This window comes from Homalodisca vitripennis, chromosome 5 (genome assembly GCF_021130785.1).
Source record: "Homalodisca vitripennis isolate AUS2020 chromosome 5, UT_GWSS_2.1, whole genome shotgun sequence".
NCBI lineage: Eukaryota > Metazoa > Arthropoda > Insecta > Hemiptera > Cicadellidae > Homalodisca > Homalodisca vitripennis.
In genome coordinates, this window is record NC_060211.1 from 185,091,346 (window position 1) to 185,112,434 (window position 21,089).

The 21,089-nt window shown below is 36.8% G+C and overlaps 1 protein-coding gene across 1 annotated transcript; it reads right to left on the bottom strand.

Annotated features, from left to right (window-relative positions):
• Positions 1–9,455: 9,455 nt before the first annotated feature.
• Positions 9,456–10,994, bottom strand: LOC124363781 (PAX-interacting protein 1-like). Its single transcript, XM_046819042.1, has one exon. The coding sequence runs from the start codon at positions 10,992–10,994 to the stop codon at positions 9,456–9,458; it is 1,539 nt and encodes a 512-aa protein (XP_046674998.1).
• Positions 10,995–21,089: the final 10,095 nt, after the last annotated feature.

Genomic DNA, 21,089 nt, shown 5'->3' on the forward strand with positions numbered 1-21,089 from the left:
AAATTTTTTTTAACCATGGTAGGTTTTTGAGACCTATGTATCTATTTTCTTGATCGGGGCAACAAGGCAAAACTCTGCTGTGGCATGACCCATTTGAACCATAAGTGTTTCTCCCTCAACCTCTGATCGTATGCCTATTTACGTTCGAGAAATATCATAGCGCACATTACATTATATCATAAGTGCTTTTACTACGTAGGCTAAGGAATTTGGGTTTAAAAATTGCGTGCAAATTCACGAGTAACAGCTATCACCCAATAATATGACTATTAAAATTGGATATTTGTTTTATTTTATCAATATGCCCTGATGATTCTGTAATAAATAAAAACACGTTAGTTTGTAAAGGATGTCCATATAACCCTAAGTATACAGAACTAATTTTCTAAATTAATGTTACGATAATAAACCAGGTAAGACCCAATATTGTGTTTAAACAGCTCAGCTTTTACAGCGAGCTCTTCTCCAGACAAATAATGTCAGAGCTTCTCCTCCGAGTTATGACCCTTTGAAATAAAAGTACAAAGATGAACTCTGTGTAGAATGGTCACCATTAAATGAAGATGGAAAACGTGTTTGGAGAGCCAAGGGAAAAGGGGTGAAGTTCGGGCGATGGGAGCTCGGGTAAGACTGATAAGTGGGAGGTTGGGTGGCGCTTGGGAGGTGGGTGGCGCTTGGGAGGTGGGAGCACGAGCTCGGGGTATGCGTTATTTACAGCCAATCCTGCGACGCGGATTGTTCGGCCGACATGCCGCAACCATTATATCCACTTTGTTAAAGAAATTATGATCTTTTATTAATGGGCTGGAAATCTGTTACACTCGCTTGAGCACAGTACACTTCAATCGGTTGTTGCTTCGGCTCAAAGCTAATATTTTAGAACTCCTGCATTCTTGTATACAGCGTACCGCATTTGTCATACTTGCCTGGGCGCACAGCATTCCTCCACAAACATCCAGTAAGCGCCAAGTGTTGCTACTTCTCCTCTCATGCCATCGTCAAATTTTATTGAGCAAAGATAGTTCCCATCATGTAATATACAAATATATACATCCATCTTAGTAAACATCCATCTTAGTCTTGTATGTAAACATGTAATCACCATCAGCCGATACAGTTATAAGTAACTAAAAATCTGCAAAAAAAAAATAATTTTACAGTATAAATGGCTTCAGAACATCGCCTCCAAAATAATATGGTTTACCTTGAGATAATAACCAACATAGTCCTGTAGGGATTTATAATAGCGCAGCTGAAAAAACTGACAGTGAAGAAACCCTTGATCATTGCTTCTTGCGTGGACAATTTTGGCTTTGCGTCTCTAAGCATTGTTGCTATCCATGCTTAAATTCTGGACCATCAGCACAATTATTAAAATACAAACCGCCCATCATATAACTTGTTTCTCCCAGCCTTGATTGAATGACCTCAACGCATGACTAAAGCTGAAGCTAGCCGTACTATTTTATGGAGCCCTAGCTGATGCTAGCCGGGATTTACTTTTAGATCAACCATCCCCATCCTAAAGCTGAAGCTAGCTGGTATCTACTTTGAGATGAAAACGATCCTCATCCTAAAGCTGAAGCTAGCTGGTATCTACTTTAAGATTAAACCATCCCCATCCTAAAGTTGAAGCTATCCGGGATCTACTTTGAGATTAAACCAATGCTATTCCTAAAGCTGAAGGTAGCCACGGACCTTACTTTAAGATGAAACCATCTCCATCCTAAAGTTGAAGCTACCCTTGACCTACTTCTAGATTAAACCATGCTTATCTTAAAGCTGAAGCTAGCTGGACCTACTTTTAGATAAAACTATCTCCATCCATTATACTCATATCTCATAACTTGTTCCTCCCAGCCTTCATGGAATGAACTCAAGAAGACACGCGTTTACAATCCAAATGCAAAACTTTGTTTTATTCCACAAAGAGTGGTAGGGATTTTAAGGCAGAACTTTGGGTCATATTATAATTAGTGCCAAGGAAAACTGTTAATTATATATGAGCTTTACATTGTAAGTTCATGAAAGATGACTGAAGAGGGTTGAATGATTATTATGTATAAACAATTAAATATTCTTTTGAACAAATAATAAAAAACGTGGTATTTTCATTACATTCAGCAAAATATATAATTTCCTTGAGATTTAATTAGTTCGTGACTCAAGTCATTGACTTGGTAAATTTATGATTGTACCTTATTCCTTGGAGCTGATTACTACTATATAGCCAAAATATTTACTACTTTGGATGCCTTTTAGTCAGTAATCATTCTGAATTGTTTCTAATAGATAATATCTTAAGGGCCTGTAAATAAAAAAAGGTCCCAACCAAAATCGAATTGTACAACCTTAAACGGAGATACCAGTATCATTGAAAGCAAGGGCAGGAATTCTGTTAATGGCTTATTTACAATTTGGCTATTTTCAATACAATAAGGACTTTTAACCAAACAAGAAGATGGATATAAATGGAAAACAATTGGGTATAAGTGAAGCATTTTCAGTTTTGCTTTATAATCAAAGAATATATGCAACATATTAAGACACCGCACAATCGATCATTGCGGTTGAGCTTAGTTTTATACCAGACGTAATCCATTTAAGACATATCTAAATTTAGATAATATAAGTGAAAATATGATATGTGGATTAGATATATTATGTTTTCAATGGAGATGAGCCTATCAACCATGTGGCTGGAAAAATGTTATTTCTAACATTTCCACGCGATATCTGGATATCACACGTAACTGGAAATTGGGGTTAAAGTTTTATTTCTTCATTCATGAGGAATCCAAAGTTCAAAGTACAAAATTAACTTTTGGCTGATATAATATTTTTTTATTTCTAATCTTAATGGAAAGCACGATAGCGTTGTTCAAAATAGCATTTAATAGAAAAACAACTCCAAACAGATCCTTCTAATACCATTCAAACTCTAAACCATCCTTGGAAATACAAATTAGCAGCATTATCACTCAATGGTAAACATGTTAAAGTTTTAATACCAATGGTGTGATGAAAATAAACATAAAGAAGTTAAACCCAATATAATGAAAATACCTAGCTGTCAAAAATGGTATCAACCCAACATTGTTGTCAAAATGATTTAATGTGTAAGAAAACAAGAAAAATTGCATTAAACCAACAAAATACTACCTAATCAGAATGGTTCATACAGAACTATTCAAAAAATTTATGATTGTCTGTCTGTCTATCTGTCCCGCATTCAATACTCCAGAATGAAAACACCATAGAAGTTTCGAAAAACCTTTCACGCAAATTCAAAGCGGAGTCTCCATCACGCGGTGTGTTGTAGCTACTTGTACCTTGTAATATGTTACATCCTTAAAACTTATTGAAAACGTTTACTCTTTGAGAGCTTCAACCAAAATGTAATGACACTAACAGGAATCTATATACAAACATATCTAGTATACAAAATTAACTGTAGTTGGTCCTGTGGATCGTGAAGCTATTTGACGGATCATTATGCAAACTGGTATGTACTTGTATGTTTAATTTACAGGAAGAAGGTTTAAAGTTATGCACATTGATTTAAACACGCCACAAATACATGATCTACAATAAAAGTCAAATTTAGATGTGCTGCACAGTATAAACTATTACGAGACTGTTGCGTATATTAAATAGCCAAACACTACTTGAAGGCGCTAAGTTATTATGGAAATTTGTCTTTAAATATCGATTTCTGGTTGAACTTAATGCGAGAGGTTAAACACATAATAAATTACATGTACGTGTACATGGGTTATAAGCATACAATTATTTTAATGATTGTGGCAACAACGCATAACATATCGCGTTCGAAATATAATTCACTTGATCCAGAAATAAGACAAATTCACGGGCAAAGCGTGCGAAACCGCGGGAAATTAATGACTATTAAATACAGAATTACTAATAATTGTACTCAGTTTGTTTACAACTTTATGTCTTTCTGCTATTTCTGTTGCCATATTGTTAACCCCACAAAACCACATGTGTATATCTCATTGTTTGATTATTTGTTTTTTATTTAGAGGTGTAATGTACACTTTTTCCCGGAAAGTGGTTAAAAACTCAGTAAACACGTTTCGAGATCTGTAATAAAAAGTTCTTCAGGTAAAATCACTTAGCTAAGGGACTAAAATCTAGGTTATTTTCATTAAACTAAACATACCAGAGCGTTGTGACACTCATAAGTCGGAGTTAATAGCATGTTGTGTGTCTATTCAATAATATTAACACTAAAACATCCACTTAATACACTAATTATTATAAATGAACTTTGTACAGTTTGTCACTTTATGGAATCTGCACACCACGGCCAACCAAATAGAACTGGCAAATTTCACTATGTTCAGCCAAATTCCATGGTAACATTTAAACCACCATAGGGAGAAGTTTATACGCAAAATTTAAAGTCTATTGATTTAACATTCGTTTTCACCAGGTATAGCGTGCGATCAGACAGACATAAAAGAATTTAGAATTTTCTCCTGCACCTTAGTAAACTGCTTCGCTAACAGTTCAGCCAATATTTATTAGTAACGCAAAAATATATACTCTATTTTTATAGTATATTGTCTTTAAACAGGCAACTTTGTCTATTTGTGTTAGAAATAATGCTAATGAGGTTAGATCGTAAACCAGATATATACACTTCCTATCAAGAACACATGTACGTTAGCTCGCCAGTGGCATAAGCATACACGTATGAAGAATGAGAATTTTCATGATTGTGGCATCAACGCAAACTCTACCTGACGCCCGTGTTCGAAATATAATTCACTTGGACTGCATTTGAAGTACACATTCGCCGTAACGAATAGCGTGTTTTTATCCCCCAATACCTGCGCGTGTTTACACCTTTGATTATGAATAACAATCTCATCAACTAATTTCATACTAACAGTCATTGTTCTACAGTTATTTTATACTTTATTCTGCTAACTTTTTCTTGTTTTAGGGACTAATTAAAACAACTGTTATCCTAAACTAGTGTTACTAATCAAAAACCAACATTATTCTTTGTTGGAAGTTTGAATAAACAGTTTAGTCGATTGAAAGCAAATATACGAAGTAAAGTAAGGACTTTTACCCGGAAATTGCAATATGCTTTTTATCAACTCTCATGCAAAATTTGCCCTAACACTACGTTTACAGATCTGTAAATCTGATCTCTTCTTAGGGAATCACTAAACTAATGCATGACATCTAGTTTTACATCAAGTAAACTAAACATGACCTCATTATAGATTAGTTTTAATTACTCTGCATTCTTGAGCTGCTGTAACACTTCATGTTTAAATGGTTTTGCTACTATGTGCCGTGTATGTTATCTACTTATTAATTTAAAAAGTACATTTTCAACGATATAAAGTGAAATTACATGCAAAAAGTGTAATATTTAGACAATGGCACAAACATAAGTTACACAACTGTATTTATTGTACGAATATTAAGATTTAATATTTTAATTCATGGCCGTTAGATGCTTTTTTAACATTGTTTTTCTGCAGGCTACAAATTAATGTGAAATAAAGCAAATTGCCATTTCACTACTTTCATATCTAGTGTAATTTCATCATTGCTGTATCAAAATATTCAAAATCCATTAACAAAATTAAAGTGAGAAAGTGTATAAATTTTCCTCGTTTAAATATGGATAGCGTTAAATATTCTATTTTATAGAATAAAATGAGGATACTAACAAAATATTAAATGACAACCACTTACATAACGCTGTTAATGTGTTAGACATTCCACAGATAAGGTAATAGATTACGAGGATTGTATTTACTATAACCGAAAATACAATCAGATTGTCCCCTGTGATTGGGGGAGTACAGTTGACCTTTGACCTATCAGCCGCACTACACTTTCCCTTGACATTTACCTTACAATTGCGGCTAATCACAACGCTTCGCTCAATCCATTAATATAATTCCTATTAAATAGCGAAATTATCCGTGTATTCAGCTGTGAATGGAAATAATTAATAGTGTAAGCAAACATTTCGCATCTGGGTATGAAGCTACGTATCTTTGTTGTATTTATTCCTCTAGTCGGGAAAGTGAATTTCAGTTTCATTATTTTACAACTGCCATTTCCAAAACCATTTTTTATTTACCCAAGCTCTGGAGGGGCCACAAATATTTATTTATAAAATTTAGTAGTTATTATCATCCATAGAGTTATTAAATTCATTTATTTCAATATTCTTCTTGATGTGCCATAAGAATGAGGTTTGGATCAATGTCTGTGTCCGTGAAAATTCCTTTCGTCTCTCTGTATAATAGAATGCTGCTGTATCAAATAATTACTATTTTTATAATAAATTCCTTTAGAAATGTGAATGTTTTAATGAACATTACAATTTAGTCCGTCTCCTTATCGGTTACTGAAATGGCCACGCAGGATCACTCTCGAAGAATCAAGTGTGCAGGACAGTCTTAGGTCGAGGACGTAACACTTGAAAACAGGTATAATTGTGAGAGTATATCGTTTAGTAGGCTACTAGTCTACATTTCACTATCAGATCCTGTCAAATCTTACAAAACCTGAAAGAAAATGTTCATTATCTGTCGCACACAATCTGGTGTTAAAAATACTTTTCATTTTACTACACTTTACCTTGTTTACAAATGATCTGATCCTTCATGTCCTGACAAGCTCGAGTTACGAGCACGTTGAAGAGCTTAGACTCTGCCAGAAGACTACAACAGTTCAATACCCACGCTTCTAGGAGAGTATATTGTAGGACAAGACTCAAGGCTACTACAACAGTTCAATACCCACACTTCTAGGAGAGTATATTGTAGGACAAGACTCAAGGCTACTACAACAGTTCAATACCCACGCTTCTAGGAGAGTATATTGTAGGACAAGACTCAAGGCTACTACAACAGTTCAATACCCACGCTTCTAGGAGAGTATATTGTAGGACAAGACTCAAGGCTACTACAACAGTTCAATACCCACGCTTCTAGGAGAGTATATTGTAAGACAAGACTCGAAGCTACTACAACAGTTCAATACCCACGCTTCTAGGAGAGTATATTGTAAGACAAGACTCAAGGCTACTACAACAGTTCAATACCCACGCTTCTAGGAGAGTATATTGTAGGACAAGACTCAAGGCTACTACAACAGTTCAATACCCACGCTTCTAGGAGAGTATATTGTAGGACAAGACTCAAGGCTACTACAACAGTTCAATACCCACGCTTCTAGGAGAGTATATTGTAGGACAAGACTCAAGGCTACAACATCACACAATGTAATTTAGTTACTTTATTACTCCGATCAAAAACTATACACGTATTTAGGTCTACAACTTATAAGTGTCTACTTCCGGTTCTTTTAATCTACTAAAATAAAATATTTCCAGAGCCGAAGTGAGTTTGACTGGTTGTCCTGATGATGAAATAGCATACGTAGAACGGAGAAGGTTATTGCGGCCTAGGTGGTAATCCTGGCTACTTCCTATCTACTTCTGGTACAAGGGGGAATCCTTATTAAGTTCATACAACATTCCAAAATAATCGTTTATAAGGTTATCATTATAGAAGTCTTGTTGTTTTTCGGACTGGAGCCTGAGAAGGAATAGATTGTCGATGTATGTTAAAGTTCGCTCTGTTGCTCCCTAGGCCAATGTTGAAATGCCATATCGCAATGCTAAAGAAGCCCAATAGTCTGGAGTTAGATTACCTTATGTGAAGACGTGCACAGCTTCGTTCATTGAGGTTGGTTTTATAACAGTGTTTTTACAATGCATTAGTTCTTTTAAATTCGTTAAATGTAGATATCAACTTTTTATTTCCTATTTGCATTAAACTACTAATCAAGCACTGTACGAGTATTCTAAATATTTTATACAGTTTAAATGTTATAGCAAATTTTACCTAAAAGTTTCAAAAGCTGTTTGGTGTCAGTTAAATTTGGATTATGAAACACAGATACTAAATCTTTTTCTGAATTCCACAATATTCCCTGTAACTTTTCTAATCTGCACATTGATAACGCAGCTATGGTGGAAAGGGCTGATTCAATGCGAATGTTGAGTTTAGCTCCAGTTCACCTTCCTCTTAAGTTCAGCATGTGAAATCTGATGCTGTTGCAGACTTGACTCCTAAAATCTGGAGTCATGTTCGTCTGAAGGGATCCAAAAATAGTCGACGTCGAAGAACGACGAAACTCAAAACGAGCGCCTCGCATTGTTTCGACATCAGAGACACCCAGACTGCCACAGCTGCGTTATGTGTACAAGACTCGGTTGCTCCACCGTGCTTTGGGATCGAATCATTCAACTTTGTAGTACACTGAATTGTGCATGTGGTGACACAATGACAATACCTCTTCATCTAGATTGCACTAATTTTAGTAGTCTGGGTCTCTATTGTCGAAATGATGCGGAATGGGGGGGGGTTCGTTTACAGTTTTTACGTTACAATTTGCATTTTTCGTATTATAAATTAGCCCTTTCATACAAGACATCTATTTTGAATTTATTATAAAGTAAATATGTAAATAGTAAGATAACTTATCAATGATGATATTTTATTTTCAAGATGAATACAGGATATAAGTTGTGGCGATGTCCTTCCGACGAGACGTCGTTGTCGTGATTTTACACATAAATCACGGATATTACCTCTCGATAAATGGCTAATACCGTCGCGATCCGTTTTAGGTTAATTTAAATTCATCATCAAGTTCTTCAGTTCTAGAATGAGGATTTTAAGGACTACTTTGATTCAATCTCCCTGTACGTGACTACAGCGGCAATGTCGAGCCAAGATGCTGACACCGCGTGTGTAAGTCGACATCAACTCAGGAAAATCATTTTTACGAGTTATTAAGTTTGCTATTTAATAGTTCGTTGGACAATTTCCAAAGGACATTAGAACCACCGGGCCCAACCTCCAAGATATCTGTTTAGTTAGTTTTACTCTCCTATTTACAACTCCTTACAACTTAAGTCTGTTTTCCTTGATCTTCAGTATATTGCAGGTTACTTAACCACCTGACGAAGAGCATAGGTTGTGGACCTTGAAACGTAGTGTCACTAATTTCTTATACCAAGTACATGTCCGGAAAATCATGTTCCCTTCATATAATTATATCATTTTAATTTGATATCCGGCCATTAAATCAGTTTTAGGATAGTAATATGTCACTTTCAATAACCGAAGGTTTTGGTTAGAAAGGAAAATATATTTTTTGTAGACCGATAAAAAATAAACCGATTTTGATTTTTAGCCGGACTGTCTATATATGGATTGTGGACACCATAGACTTTAAAAAATTCTACAGTAGATACATCATCGTTACGGGAAGTGAAATGAAGACGACCACTTTACGTAAACGGGTGTAGTTCATGTAAATGTCGTTACTGTTGCTTTCCCACCCCCCACCACCCACACTAACCTCTCCTCAGAGTGGTTTCAGCAGAGACACAAAAATTGCGGACGATTGGTTGTGAAAGTAAAATGTAAACTACAATATTGTGAAATTCCACCATGTTCATCCGCGGCATTTTCCTCCAAGGCATGTTCCTCCAAGGCATGTTCCTCCAGGGCATGTTCCTCCAAGGTATGTTCCTCCAAGGTATGTTCCTCCAAGGTATGTTCCTCCAAGATATGTTCCTCCAAGGCATGTTCCTCCAATGTATGTTCCTCCAAGGTATGTTCCTCCAAGGCATGTTCCTCCAAGGCATGTTCCTCCAAGGCATGTTCCTCCAAGGTATGTTCCTCCAAGATATGTTCCTCCAAGGCATGTTCCTCCAATGTATGTTCCTCCAAGGTATGTTCCTCCAAGGCATGTTCCTCCAAGGTATGTTCCTCCAAAGCATGTTCCTCCAAGGCATGTTCCTCCAAGGCATGTTCCTCCAAGGCATGTTCCTCCAAGGCATGTTCCTCCAAGGTATGTTCCTCCAAGATATGTTCCTCCAAGGCATGTTCCTCCAAGGTATGTTCCTCCAAGGCATGTTCCTCCAAGGCATGTTCCTCCAGGGCATGTTCCTCCAAGGTATGTTCCTCCAAGGTATGTTCCTCCAAGGTATGTTCCTCCAAGGTATGTTCCTCCAAGGTATGTTCCTCCAATGTATGTTCCTCCAAAGCATGTTCCTCCAAGGCATGTTCCTCCAAGGCATGTTCCTCCAAGGCATGTTCCTCCAAGGCATGTTCCTCCAAGGCATGTTCCTCCAAGGTATGTTCCTCCAAGATATGTTCCTCCAAGGCATGTTCCTCCAAGGTATGTTCCTCCAAGGCATGTTCCTCCAAGGCATGTTCCTCCAGGGCATGTTCCTCCAAGGTATGTTCCTCCAAGATATGTTCCTCCAAGGCATGTTCCTCCAAGGTATGTTCCTCCAAGGCATGTTCCTCCAAGGCATGTTCCTCCAGGGCATGTTCCTCCAAGGTATGTTCCTCCAAGGTATGTTCCTCCAAGGTATGTTCCTCCAAGGCATGTTCCTCCAATGTATGTTCCTCCAAGGTATGTTCCTCCAAGGCATGTTCCTCCAAGGTATGTTCCTCCAAGGCATGTTCCTCCAAGGCATGTTCCTCCAGGGCATGTTCCTCCAAGGTATGTTCCTCCAAGGTATGTTCCTCCAAGATATGTTCCTCCAAGGCATGTTCCTCCAATGTATGTTCCTCCAAGGTATGTTCCTCCAAGGCATGTTCCTCCAAGGCATGTTCCTCCAAGGCATGTTCCTCCAAGGCATGTTCCTCCAAGGTATGTTCCTCCAAGATATGTTCCTCCAAGGCATGTTCCTCCAATGTATGTTCCTCCAAGGTATGTTCCTCCAAGGCATGTTCCTCCAAGGTATGTTCCTCCAAGGCATGTTCATCCAATGCATGTTCCTCCAAGGCATGTTCATCCAATGCATGTTCCTCCAAGGCATGTTCCTCCCAGGCATGTTCCTCCAAGGCATGTTCCTCCAAGGCACCTGACCTCTCATCCACAACGCGCTCATGGTTAGTCATGCTTCTTGAACACTCATGATTATCGTTTATATAAATGAATACTCATCATTTAAGTTATTTTGCCTGTAGCAAACATCAAATACTTCAAACACCAGCTTTCAATAAAGGCAGATGACTAAGACAGAAAACAATTAATTTAAACCATTTCTCCTGTCACTCGATACATTATAGAATTCAATTTTATTCGAGTTAAGAGTTGAATTATATTATTATAATAAAAGAGAGGAAGGATCCTCACGGAGTGGGTTTACGGTAATACTGCTCTTGTTATTTACTCAAAGCGCGATACAGCTCTCTCTGATCGTCTCAATATCTTTTGTCTAACTGAGAGGTACAACATTGAGAGGAGTGTCATTTAAGCTATATTTATACACTGTTAGACAATTTTATTAATCAGCGTTGGTACTTATGTTACCTGAGTGCAACATTGCTGCTTTTGAATTTCATAATTTATTAAAATGCAATGTGTATTTAATTTGTTTACATTAGATGTGTATTATTGAACCTATTTATGTGTGATTTACGTTAATTTCTTTCCCATTTTAGTCTTTTTTCGAAATTGAGAAATATTAGCAATGAGGTACCTATGTTAAAGTGAAGAATTTCTAAACAATTCGACATAATCAAACTTGTCTCAGTACTAAATTTAGTTAAACATAATTATTTATTGATACATAATAGCTGTTGTTAAAATATTTTTAGGAATGGGAAATTCTAATTTTAGACTTCTTCAGCCCTTCTTCATGATCAACAAAGTGGATGCAAAGCCACACATGCGAGTATTTTAAAAAGAAGTATTGAGAAAGACGGTTGTTACAGCACAATGTCGACAGTACGAATAAAAATTACAACGGTCACAGACAATACTTTTACCTGGGGTATCTCTAGGTTCCGAATGGATCTCAATCAATAAACTGTGAGATCGTCGCTGTCAATGTTTGGAAACCATGAGGCAGCAGGTGGCTCTCAAAATTCAGAAAAACCGGTGAGGCCACTGGTTCTCCTTGTTCGGAAGGCCTTGAAACCACTGGATCTCAATGTTCGTAAAACCGTGTGGCCGCTGGCTCTCAAAATCCGGAAACCTGTGAGGCCACTGGTTCTCCTTGTTCGGAAAGCCTTGTAACTAGTGAATCTCAATGTTCGTAAAACCGTGAGGCCGCTGGCTCTCAAAATCCGGAAAACCTGTGAGGCCACTGGTTCTCCTTGTTCGGAAAACCTTGTAACTAGTGAATCTCAATGTTCGTAAAACCGTGTGGCCGCTGGCTCTCAAAATCCGGAAACCTGTGAGGCCACTGGTTCTCCTTGTTCGGAAAGCCTTGTAACTAGTGAATCTCAATGTTCGTAAAACCGTGTGGCCGCTGGCTCTCAAAATCCGGAAACCTGTGCGGCCACTGGTTCTCCTTGTTCGGAAAGCCTTGAAACCACTGGATCTCAATGATGAAAAAACCGTGAAACCAGTGCATTTCAATGTTCGGAAAACCCAAACATGTCAAATCTCTCAATGATCTCAAATAATATCACCCGTATGAACAAAAATACAAACTATGCCAAGTTTTGAAAGTAATCTATCATTTATAAAATTCTCTGTACATTAACAAATGGAAATAACTTCCATTCTCTATTAAAAGTAAAAATAAATTGTTGTTACTTAGCAGCAAAACGCAGCCACAATTCAAAACAGTGTAAATGTCCAACGTGTTTTAGAAGTTGAAATATATATATATATATATATATATATATATATATATATATATATATATATATATATTTGTGGGTGTGCGAGCGTGCGTGCGTGCGTGTGTGTTCACAGTTCACAGTTCACAACCACCTTTATTAAAAAAAATTTCATAATTTCACAATGTATTTTCCCAATGCACCATGCAAGGTGCGCGCGGGAACATCTTAAACTATATTATTGTTCATTACTGTTTGATGCTGGCAGTCCTCATGCAACAGTCCATTCTATATTACAAGTAGAAATTTGTTGATTTTTTTCAGACTGAAATTTAAACTTTCACTGTAAGAATTGAGGTATTTACTGTACAATCCATCGTGCTATGCATTAACAACGCTAAATATTCAACAAAGATACATTGAAACTACACATGAAATTGATTAATCAATCACTTCGCACCGATTCCGCACAATTACCCTATACAATAACTCTAATTTCAACAATGTATAATAATAAATAAGCAACATATGAATCCATAAATACATAACAAATGAACAGTAACAATATAATAAATGTATGAATACAATGTTTAACAATAAATAATTAACATTATGATAAATCTATAGATATTATAACAAATAAACAATAACAACAAGATAAATGTATAGATATTATAAAAAATAAATAATAACAACGAGATAAATCTATAGATATTATAACAAATAAATAATAACAACGATATAAAACTATAAACTTATAACAAGTACAGTAAAAGTGAATTAGCATAGAACACGTATGCTCTATTCAATAATAAATACAAAAGTATATGATAGAAAAGATAATGAATAACTAAATAAATAAATGGGGCGATTTAAGCAACTCTGCTCTCAATCTGGCACGCTTTCAGTGACATAAGTTAATGCTTTCATTTTTACTTTAGGCTTTTTCTCAAAAAATAATTCATTGCCATAATAGGCTATGAACTTGTTAAAAAGTGTTGGGCCCATGTAGCAGAACTGGCATCTAGAGGAAACTGAACCAAAAAGAGGCAATTCAAGTTGATAAAACCTGGAACTGCGTGTTGTTCTATTTACGGCTTTGATTTTATGGTGATCTAAATATTTATGTACATGCATTAACAAGCAAAACTTATACAGCTGGTCAAAATTTAATATATTATGTTCTTTAAAAATATGGCTAATTTGGTTTGTTCTTTGTAAACCAAACATTATGCGTAATGCGTGTCTTTGCGTCATTATTATTGGATTTAGAATTGTTTTAAAATGTTCCACCGTAGTGTATTAATCCAAATCTTAATATACTCTCAAACCAAGAAAAATACAGTTGCTCATGTGTTTATCTTTAAGGTGCTGCTTAAGATGGTATAAAGAGTAATTTACTTTCCTTAGCCGTTTCGATAGAAAGTTGATGTGGTGGTCCCATTTCAAATACCTATCAACATATAAGCCCAGATAGATGTGTGTGTGTGTGTGTGTGTGCGTGTGCGTGCGTGTGTGTGTGTGTGTGTGTGTGTGTGTGTGTGTGTGTGTGTGTGTGTGTGTGTGTGTGTGTGTGTGTAAAATCTAAACGTTTTTTATTGAATTCGGTTAGATTTTTAATATTTTTAATATTAAAACTATATAATCGACATTATCCAGCACCTATTGTAATATTATTTTTAAACCGATTGTTTCAAGCGAAACATGAAGTAGAAGTATAGTAATTATTTAAAGGGAATACCGTATTTGTCATGTCATGAGTCGCTATTTATATTTTCTAATCGTAACGGTTTGGACGGAAAACCGAGGAAAACAGACAGCGCAGAGCTTAATATAAGGATTATAAAAGTGTATAGTACATTCTATGTATTTTGTGCCATTTTTAAACTTACAAAAATGTATTTTAGTAACATTGGGAGAACCAACCGGAGATATGGTAAACAGTTTATATTTCGATATCACTCAACCCCTGGTTGTTTGCATAAAGATGTAAATAAAACTATCCTACAGCAGAAATATCAGAATCCACCGCCCTCCCCTCCCTCCCCTCCACCCATAACACCCCCTACCCTTCCTTCCAGCCTCCCGCACCTCTCTTTCTCTTTAGTTCATTCATTGCTCTTGTCAAGGATCTCTTCACTGCGTTCTTCGCTTGCCACCAGCATTGTCTATGCTATCGTTCACGAGTCCAAATCTCGTCACATTGCGCGTTTTGACGATTAGTGTTTCATCACCATTTAATTTTTCAAAAGACTTCTCCACCTTTTATAAGAATGTTGGATATCAATTTTGTTTACACAGTTAAATGGTTTACAGTAAAAGATTATCCAGTTTTATCATGACAAAAGACCTTATCCGCGGCTTCCAGAGTGATAGGATAGTCAGGATAGGTAAGGATGGAGTTGGGGTTATCTTCTTTTGACATCCATTGCCTAATCCACTATGGCATGACAAGGGATTGTGGGTCCTGTCTGTCATGCCACCTAGGAAAACTGTGAGGAGGCTTTCTCTGTTTCAACGTTTATCAGTCAACTTCGTCGAACTTCGCGAAAACTTCATCCCCCATTTTCACAATCCTTCGCCACAGTACACTAGACCTATCTTTGAAACATTTACTACAAAATCTCGACAATTGCTGTTAGTGATATGCCACTCCTGTATATCGACTGGGCTGTCCAAATGTAAAAGACACGTCGTATTTTGCTTTACCCAATGTAGATCACACTGTTATGTATAAACCAGCCATAAGAGAACTCCAATACAGAAAACAGGAAGTTAGGTCATAAACAGTTCACATAATAGATAACTTTAATCAAGTTTCAGCTAATTTAAACGAAGGGTTGTTTTATCGCTCCTACAATGGTTTATGTTATTTTAGAAATATGAGATCTTGGTTTATGTGTTGATGATTGGTCGATTTATAAGCGAAAAGGATACATGTCAGTAATTGCTTCTACATAATGTAGCTATGGTGGGAAGAGTTGATTCAATGTGAATGTTAAGTGTAGCTCCAGTTCACTTTCCTGTTAGTGCAGCGACGGGAATCTGGAGCCGTGTTCGTTTAAAAAGATAAAAAAGGATAAGGATAAGATAAGAGATAAGAAGAAGCTCAAAACAAACAATTCATATCGTTTCGACATCATAGACTCTTACACTACAAAATATAAAAATTTAGTGTAATCCAGTTAATTGGCATTATCATTATCTCATTAGTTCCACAATTGAGTGCACTACGATGTCTTCTTTACACGATCTCCTAAGCACGGTGTAGCTACCGGGTTTTTTAGACATAACCTAGCCAAGGTGGGAAAGTTCGATTCAATACGATCAACCGCTTCTAACCGTTACTTCTTTACTGACATGTATTTTGTTTCCTCAGGTTAATTTCATCGTATGCAATAGTGACTCATGTTATATAATCGTGTAATTATGTAACATTAGGAGGATACATGTACGTCATAACGGCTCAGCAGTCTACACCTGAGTCCTGGCAGGCAGTATCGTGACTTAGTAGAATATTAGGAGTATTCTTGTGCACTTGACGTTTTCATCAATGTTAAATCCTTATGCATTATTACTTCGTACTCCGTTTTAAATGGTTTTGGTTTGAACAGTTCCAAATCATTCACTCTCGAAAAATTAAGTATTTGTACGGGAAGTTTCGTTAGTGTGTTTTGTGTCTGAATTATTAAACTTTATTACGCGTTTAGATAGATAAATGTTAGGTGGTGACGTTGCTGGTATAATCCGGTAAGTACGTCTCACGTACGGTAATACAGTATAGCCAACTCCCTAATTGGTAAACAGTTAATCTAAGACAATTATGAAATGTTAGGAAATATGGGATTGTTGAGGTCATAGACCTTACAAGCACTACCACAAGACGTGATTTTTCCAATCTTTAAAAATACACACTTGAATAGTAATTTGAGACATCGAAAGGTAAATGCAAGAGTTTTAGTACCGTCAGTATTCTCAACCTTGTCGACAAGAGATGATTAAATGTGAGCCCTGCACTTCCGAATTGCTGCTCCTGATCCAGAGTTTGCAGAACTGCATTTGTCACTAAAATGTCAGATGACGTTACGACAGTTCACTTTAGTTGGCTTAAGTTCAGTGGTAATCACAGGCTTCTCAGAGATGGCACAGTAGATCGATTAGCAAACTTAGTTGATTTTGTGTTATTATTTACTCGTTTTATGAGGGATGTTGTGACAATTTCAGTCTATGTCAGATGCGAGGGCAAATATATTTATGTCTGAAGCTCCATCTTGAGATGTCGCAAAGTAATTTTACAACTTTTTGGCAAATTATGAGTGCACAATTTGGCACATTTATAATTCTCCATGAGCAGAGTTCTACGGGGTGTGGGTTGAGGTAATGGTCTGTTGGTTCCGATTGTTCCTTGTATGCCTTTAGGTTGGTCTATTCATATCATTATATATACAACAATTATAACAAACTCCACCAGTACTAAAAACGAGGATAAATGAAAGGACTGTATTAAATCCGGAAAATACTGTATCGGGGTAAGGCCGAGCCAAGAGTGAGATCTAAAATGCGAGAAGCTCCATCCTGTCACCAGACACCAAAGGAAAGGGAAACCAAGCCTTAGTAAATCAGCTAGAAAAGAACAAATCAACCCCATTGCTTCATCAAATACAGCCACAGATTTTTTTCCTGTATGATCACACAATAAAGTTTTTCTTTAGCAACTCTTCTTACATATGTTTGTATATCACTGGAAATAATACAGTCTAAGCCAACAGGGCACTATCTAAAATAATGGAAAAAACTTCTTAGACCTAAATTTCGTAAGCAAATTTTGGATACTTTAATTTGCCAACCAATAACAACCGAAAGAAATTAATTAATTTCGTATGGCTCTATACTAAACCGTACAGGAATTGACATTTGTAGAGGAAAGTTACACCTCGTGGAGATTTTGAAAACATTCGGATCACTTAGAAAAGAGTTGAACAGCTGCTTATGGATCATGGATACCTGCTTTGATGGCTGAGAGACTATTATATCTTGCCTCTGCACTGTTCTTATGAGAGAACGGTCCGGAGTGATCTGACTAAGATATTAATTTAAGTCCGAACATAATTTTGTTTTGAGATCGTCCCACAATTCCTTTAACTTACTAGATACAAAATCCAGATCGAACGATCTTCACTTACCTAATCTAGATCCTTCTCCGGTAGTGATCACCCAGAATGACAATAGTTGAAAAATTTCAGATGCTGAAATCAATTATTTTTCTGTGAGGACTTGAAGGGGCTCAAATAAGTATGAGTGTCCATAAAAATGAGGTAGAGGAATTTGAATCCACTGAGAAATCACTTTCTTCCTCGATATTACTGATACATAGGAGTCAAGGATGACGACATCCCAATCTATTACCCAGTCTTCTGAGACTGTATGTTACTTCCAAGTTCCTCCAGGAACACTACATGCATGAGTAAGCATCTCCCTTACTCGATATTACTGATACATAGGAGTCAAGGATGACGACATCCCAATCTATTACCCAGTCTTCTGAGACTGTATGTTACTTCCGATCCTCCAGGAACACTACATGCATGAGTAAGCATCTCCCTTACTCGATATTACTGATACATAGGAGTCAAGGATGACGACATCCCAATCTATTACCCAGTCTTCTGAGACCGTATGTTACTTCCGATCCTCCAGGAACACTACATGCATGAGTAAGCATCTCCCTTACTCTTTATTACTGATACATAGGAGTCAAGGATGACGACATCCCAATCTATTTCCCAGTCTTCTGTGACTGTATGTTACTTACGAAGTTCCTCCAGGCACACCACATGCATGAGTAAGCATCTCCCTTACTCGTTATTACTGATACATAGGAGTCAAGGATGACGACATCCCAATCTATCACCCAGTCTTCTGAGACTGTATGTTACTTACGAAGTTCCTCCAGGTACACCACATGCATGAGTAAGCATCTCCCTTACTCGATATTACTGATACATAGGAGTCAAGGATGACGACATCCCAATCTATTTCCCAGTCTTCTGTGACTGTATGTTACTTACGAAGTTCCTCCAGGCACACCACATGCATAAGTAAGCATCTCCCTTACTCGTTATTACTAATACATAGGAGTCTAGGATGACGACATCCCAATCTATTTCCCAGTCTTCTGAGACTGTATGTTACTTACGAAGTTCCTCCAGGCACACCACATGCATAAGTAAGCATCTCCCTTACTCGTTATTACTAATACATAGGAGTCTAGGATGACGACATCCCAATCTATTACCCAGTCTTCTGAGACTGTATGTTACTTACGAAGTTCCTCCAGGTACACCACATGCATGAGTAAGCATCTCCCTTACTCGTTATTACTGATACATAGGAGTCTAGGATGACGACATCCCAATCTATTACCCAGTCTTCTGAGACTGTATGTTACTTACGAAGTTCCTCCAGGTACACCACATGCATGAGTAAGCATCTCCCTTACTCGATATTACTGATACATAGGAGTCAAGGATGACGACATCCCAATCTATTTCCCAGTCTTCTGTGACTGTATGTTACTTACGAAGTTCCTCCAGGCACACCACATGCATGAGTAAGCATCTTCTTTACTCGATATTACTGATACATAGGAGTCAAGGATGACGACTTCCCAATCTATTTCCCAGTCTTCTGTGACTGTATGTTACTTACGAAGTTCCTCCAGGCACACCACATGCATGAGTAAGCATCTTCTTTACTCGTTATTACTGATACATAGGAGTCAAGGATGACGACTTCCCAATCTATTACCCAGTCCTCTGAGACTGCATGTTACTTCCGATCCTCCAGGAACACCACATGCATGAGTAAGCATCTCCCTTACTCGATATTACTGATACTCCCTCAGTCAATCTCACACTTGCTACCTTCAAACAACCGCTTAAATCAACAACTCAATTAATGCCAGAACCAGACTGTAGAAATATTGCACAAGACATATCTTGAATGGAAGCCTCTTCATAAAATATTGTCGCTCTAAAACAATTAAAACAATATCCGTTAGAAACAAAGAGGGCTGAAAGAGCTGTTCCACAGAAGAATGGCGTTATACAATGTGGGCGACAAGCGAAGAAGTCGGTGAAGAGATTCTTGACAAGACTAATGAATGGGATGAAGAGAAGTAGGAGGGGCGGTGGTGGTGAGGTTGGGGATTGGAGAAGAGGGAGAGGGGTGGCATTGCTCGGTAGGATCTGACTTCGATTGAATGTTTTTAGCAAGGATTTATTGGATCCTGTAAACGAGCAACTATATATTTAAAATCCTATAGTCTAGTGTACTCAGTAATTTTACTTTCAGTATGTAGCAAAAATCGATTTATTTTTAATACAATATATGAATTAAAAATAATATTCTCATTATATCCATCTCGATCTCATTGCTTAAATAAACGGTAATTTACGTAAATATTCTAGTCTCTTCATAAACGGTCATGTCGCACTTCGTTTATGTTTTTTATGAATACACAAGTAATTCAAAAACAACATTTACACTTGATATGTTTTGTTGCTTCATGACAAAGCTGATCCCTTCTTAACCATCTTTTAAGATTAAATTTGAAGATTATTGGAAAACTGTTCAAAAGTTGTCTATGCTATTCAACATAGTCATAGTCTAACTAGAATTCACAGAGAAAGGGGACATAGTAAAGAATGGCCGAGCCAGAATTACTTACACAGCCAAACTTTACAAGGTCTGCAGTGTCAGCTGGATAGGCCTCAGATAAAAAAAGTATTAATACAAAATTTTAGTAATCTATTTTGTAAAAACGAGAGCACAAAGCTTACAATGATCATACGGGAATACAAAGTAAGCTGAAGTAATGTAATGTGTGAATTACTGTCAGGCTACAGAATTGAGAAATACGAGTATACAACTTGCTTGAATACGACTTCGTTGTTTAGGGTCAATGTCGTCCTCTCGACCCGCTTGGGCAGGAGTTTTAACGAAAACAAAACTATTTAATTAATTTAATTTTTTTATTAACACATTAATCCTTGTTCAGTATCAGGTTGCGTTGTTTGCGTTGTGAATTATGTTGTGAATTCTTGATATTATTTACTTGCTTGTTGATAACAATTAATTGTACGTTATTTAAGTTTGAATTTTACTTCCGCTGGTTTCTATATTACTGTTATTTACATAGAAGATAAAGTTAAATTATCAAAAGGCTGGCAACCCGTAATAAAGAAACCATATAGATCATCATTGGTCATATTGGTTGTAAGTCGATAAGGCTCCAGCCAATCATGTCATCCTATAACAGCTGTTTACTAAAGATAACGTTCCATAGTGAGGCTGAAACGTCCCAAAGATTGTTTTCTTTTGAATTAAAAAAAACCATAACTGTTTCTCTTTGAACAATTT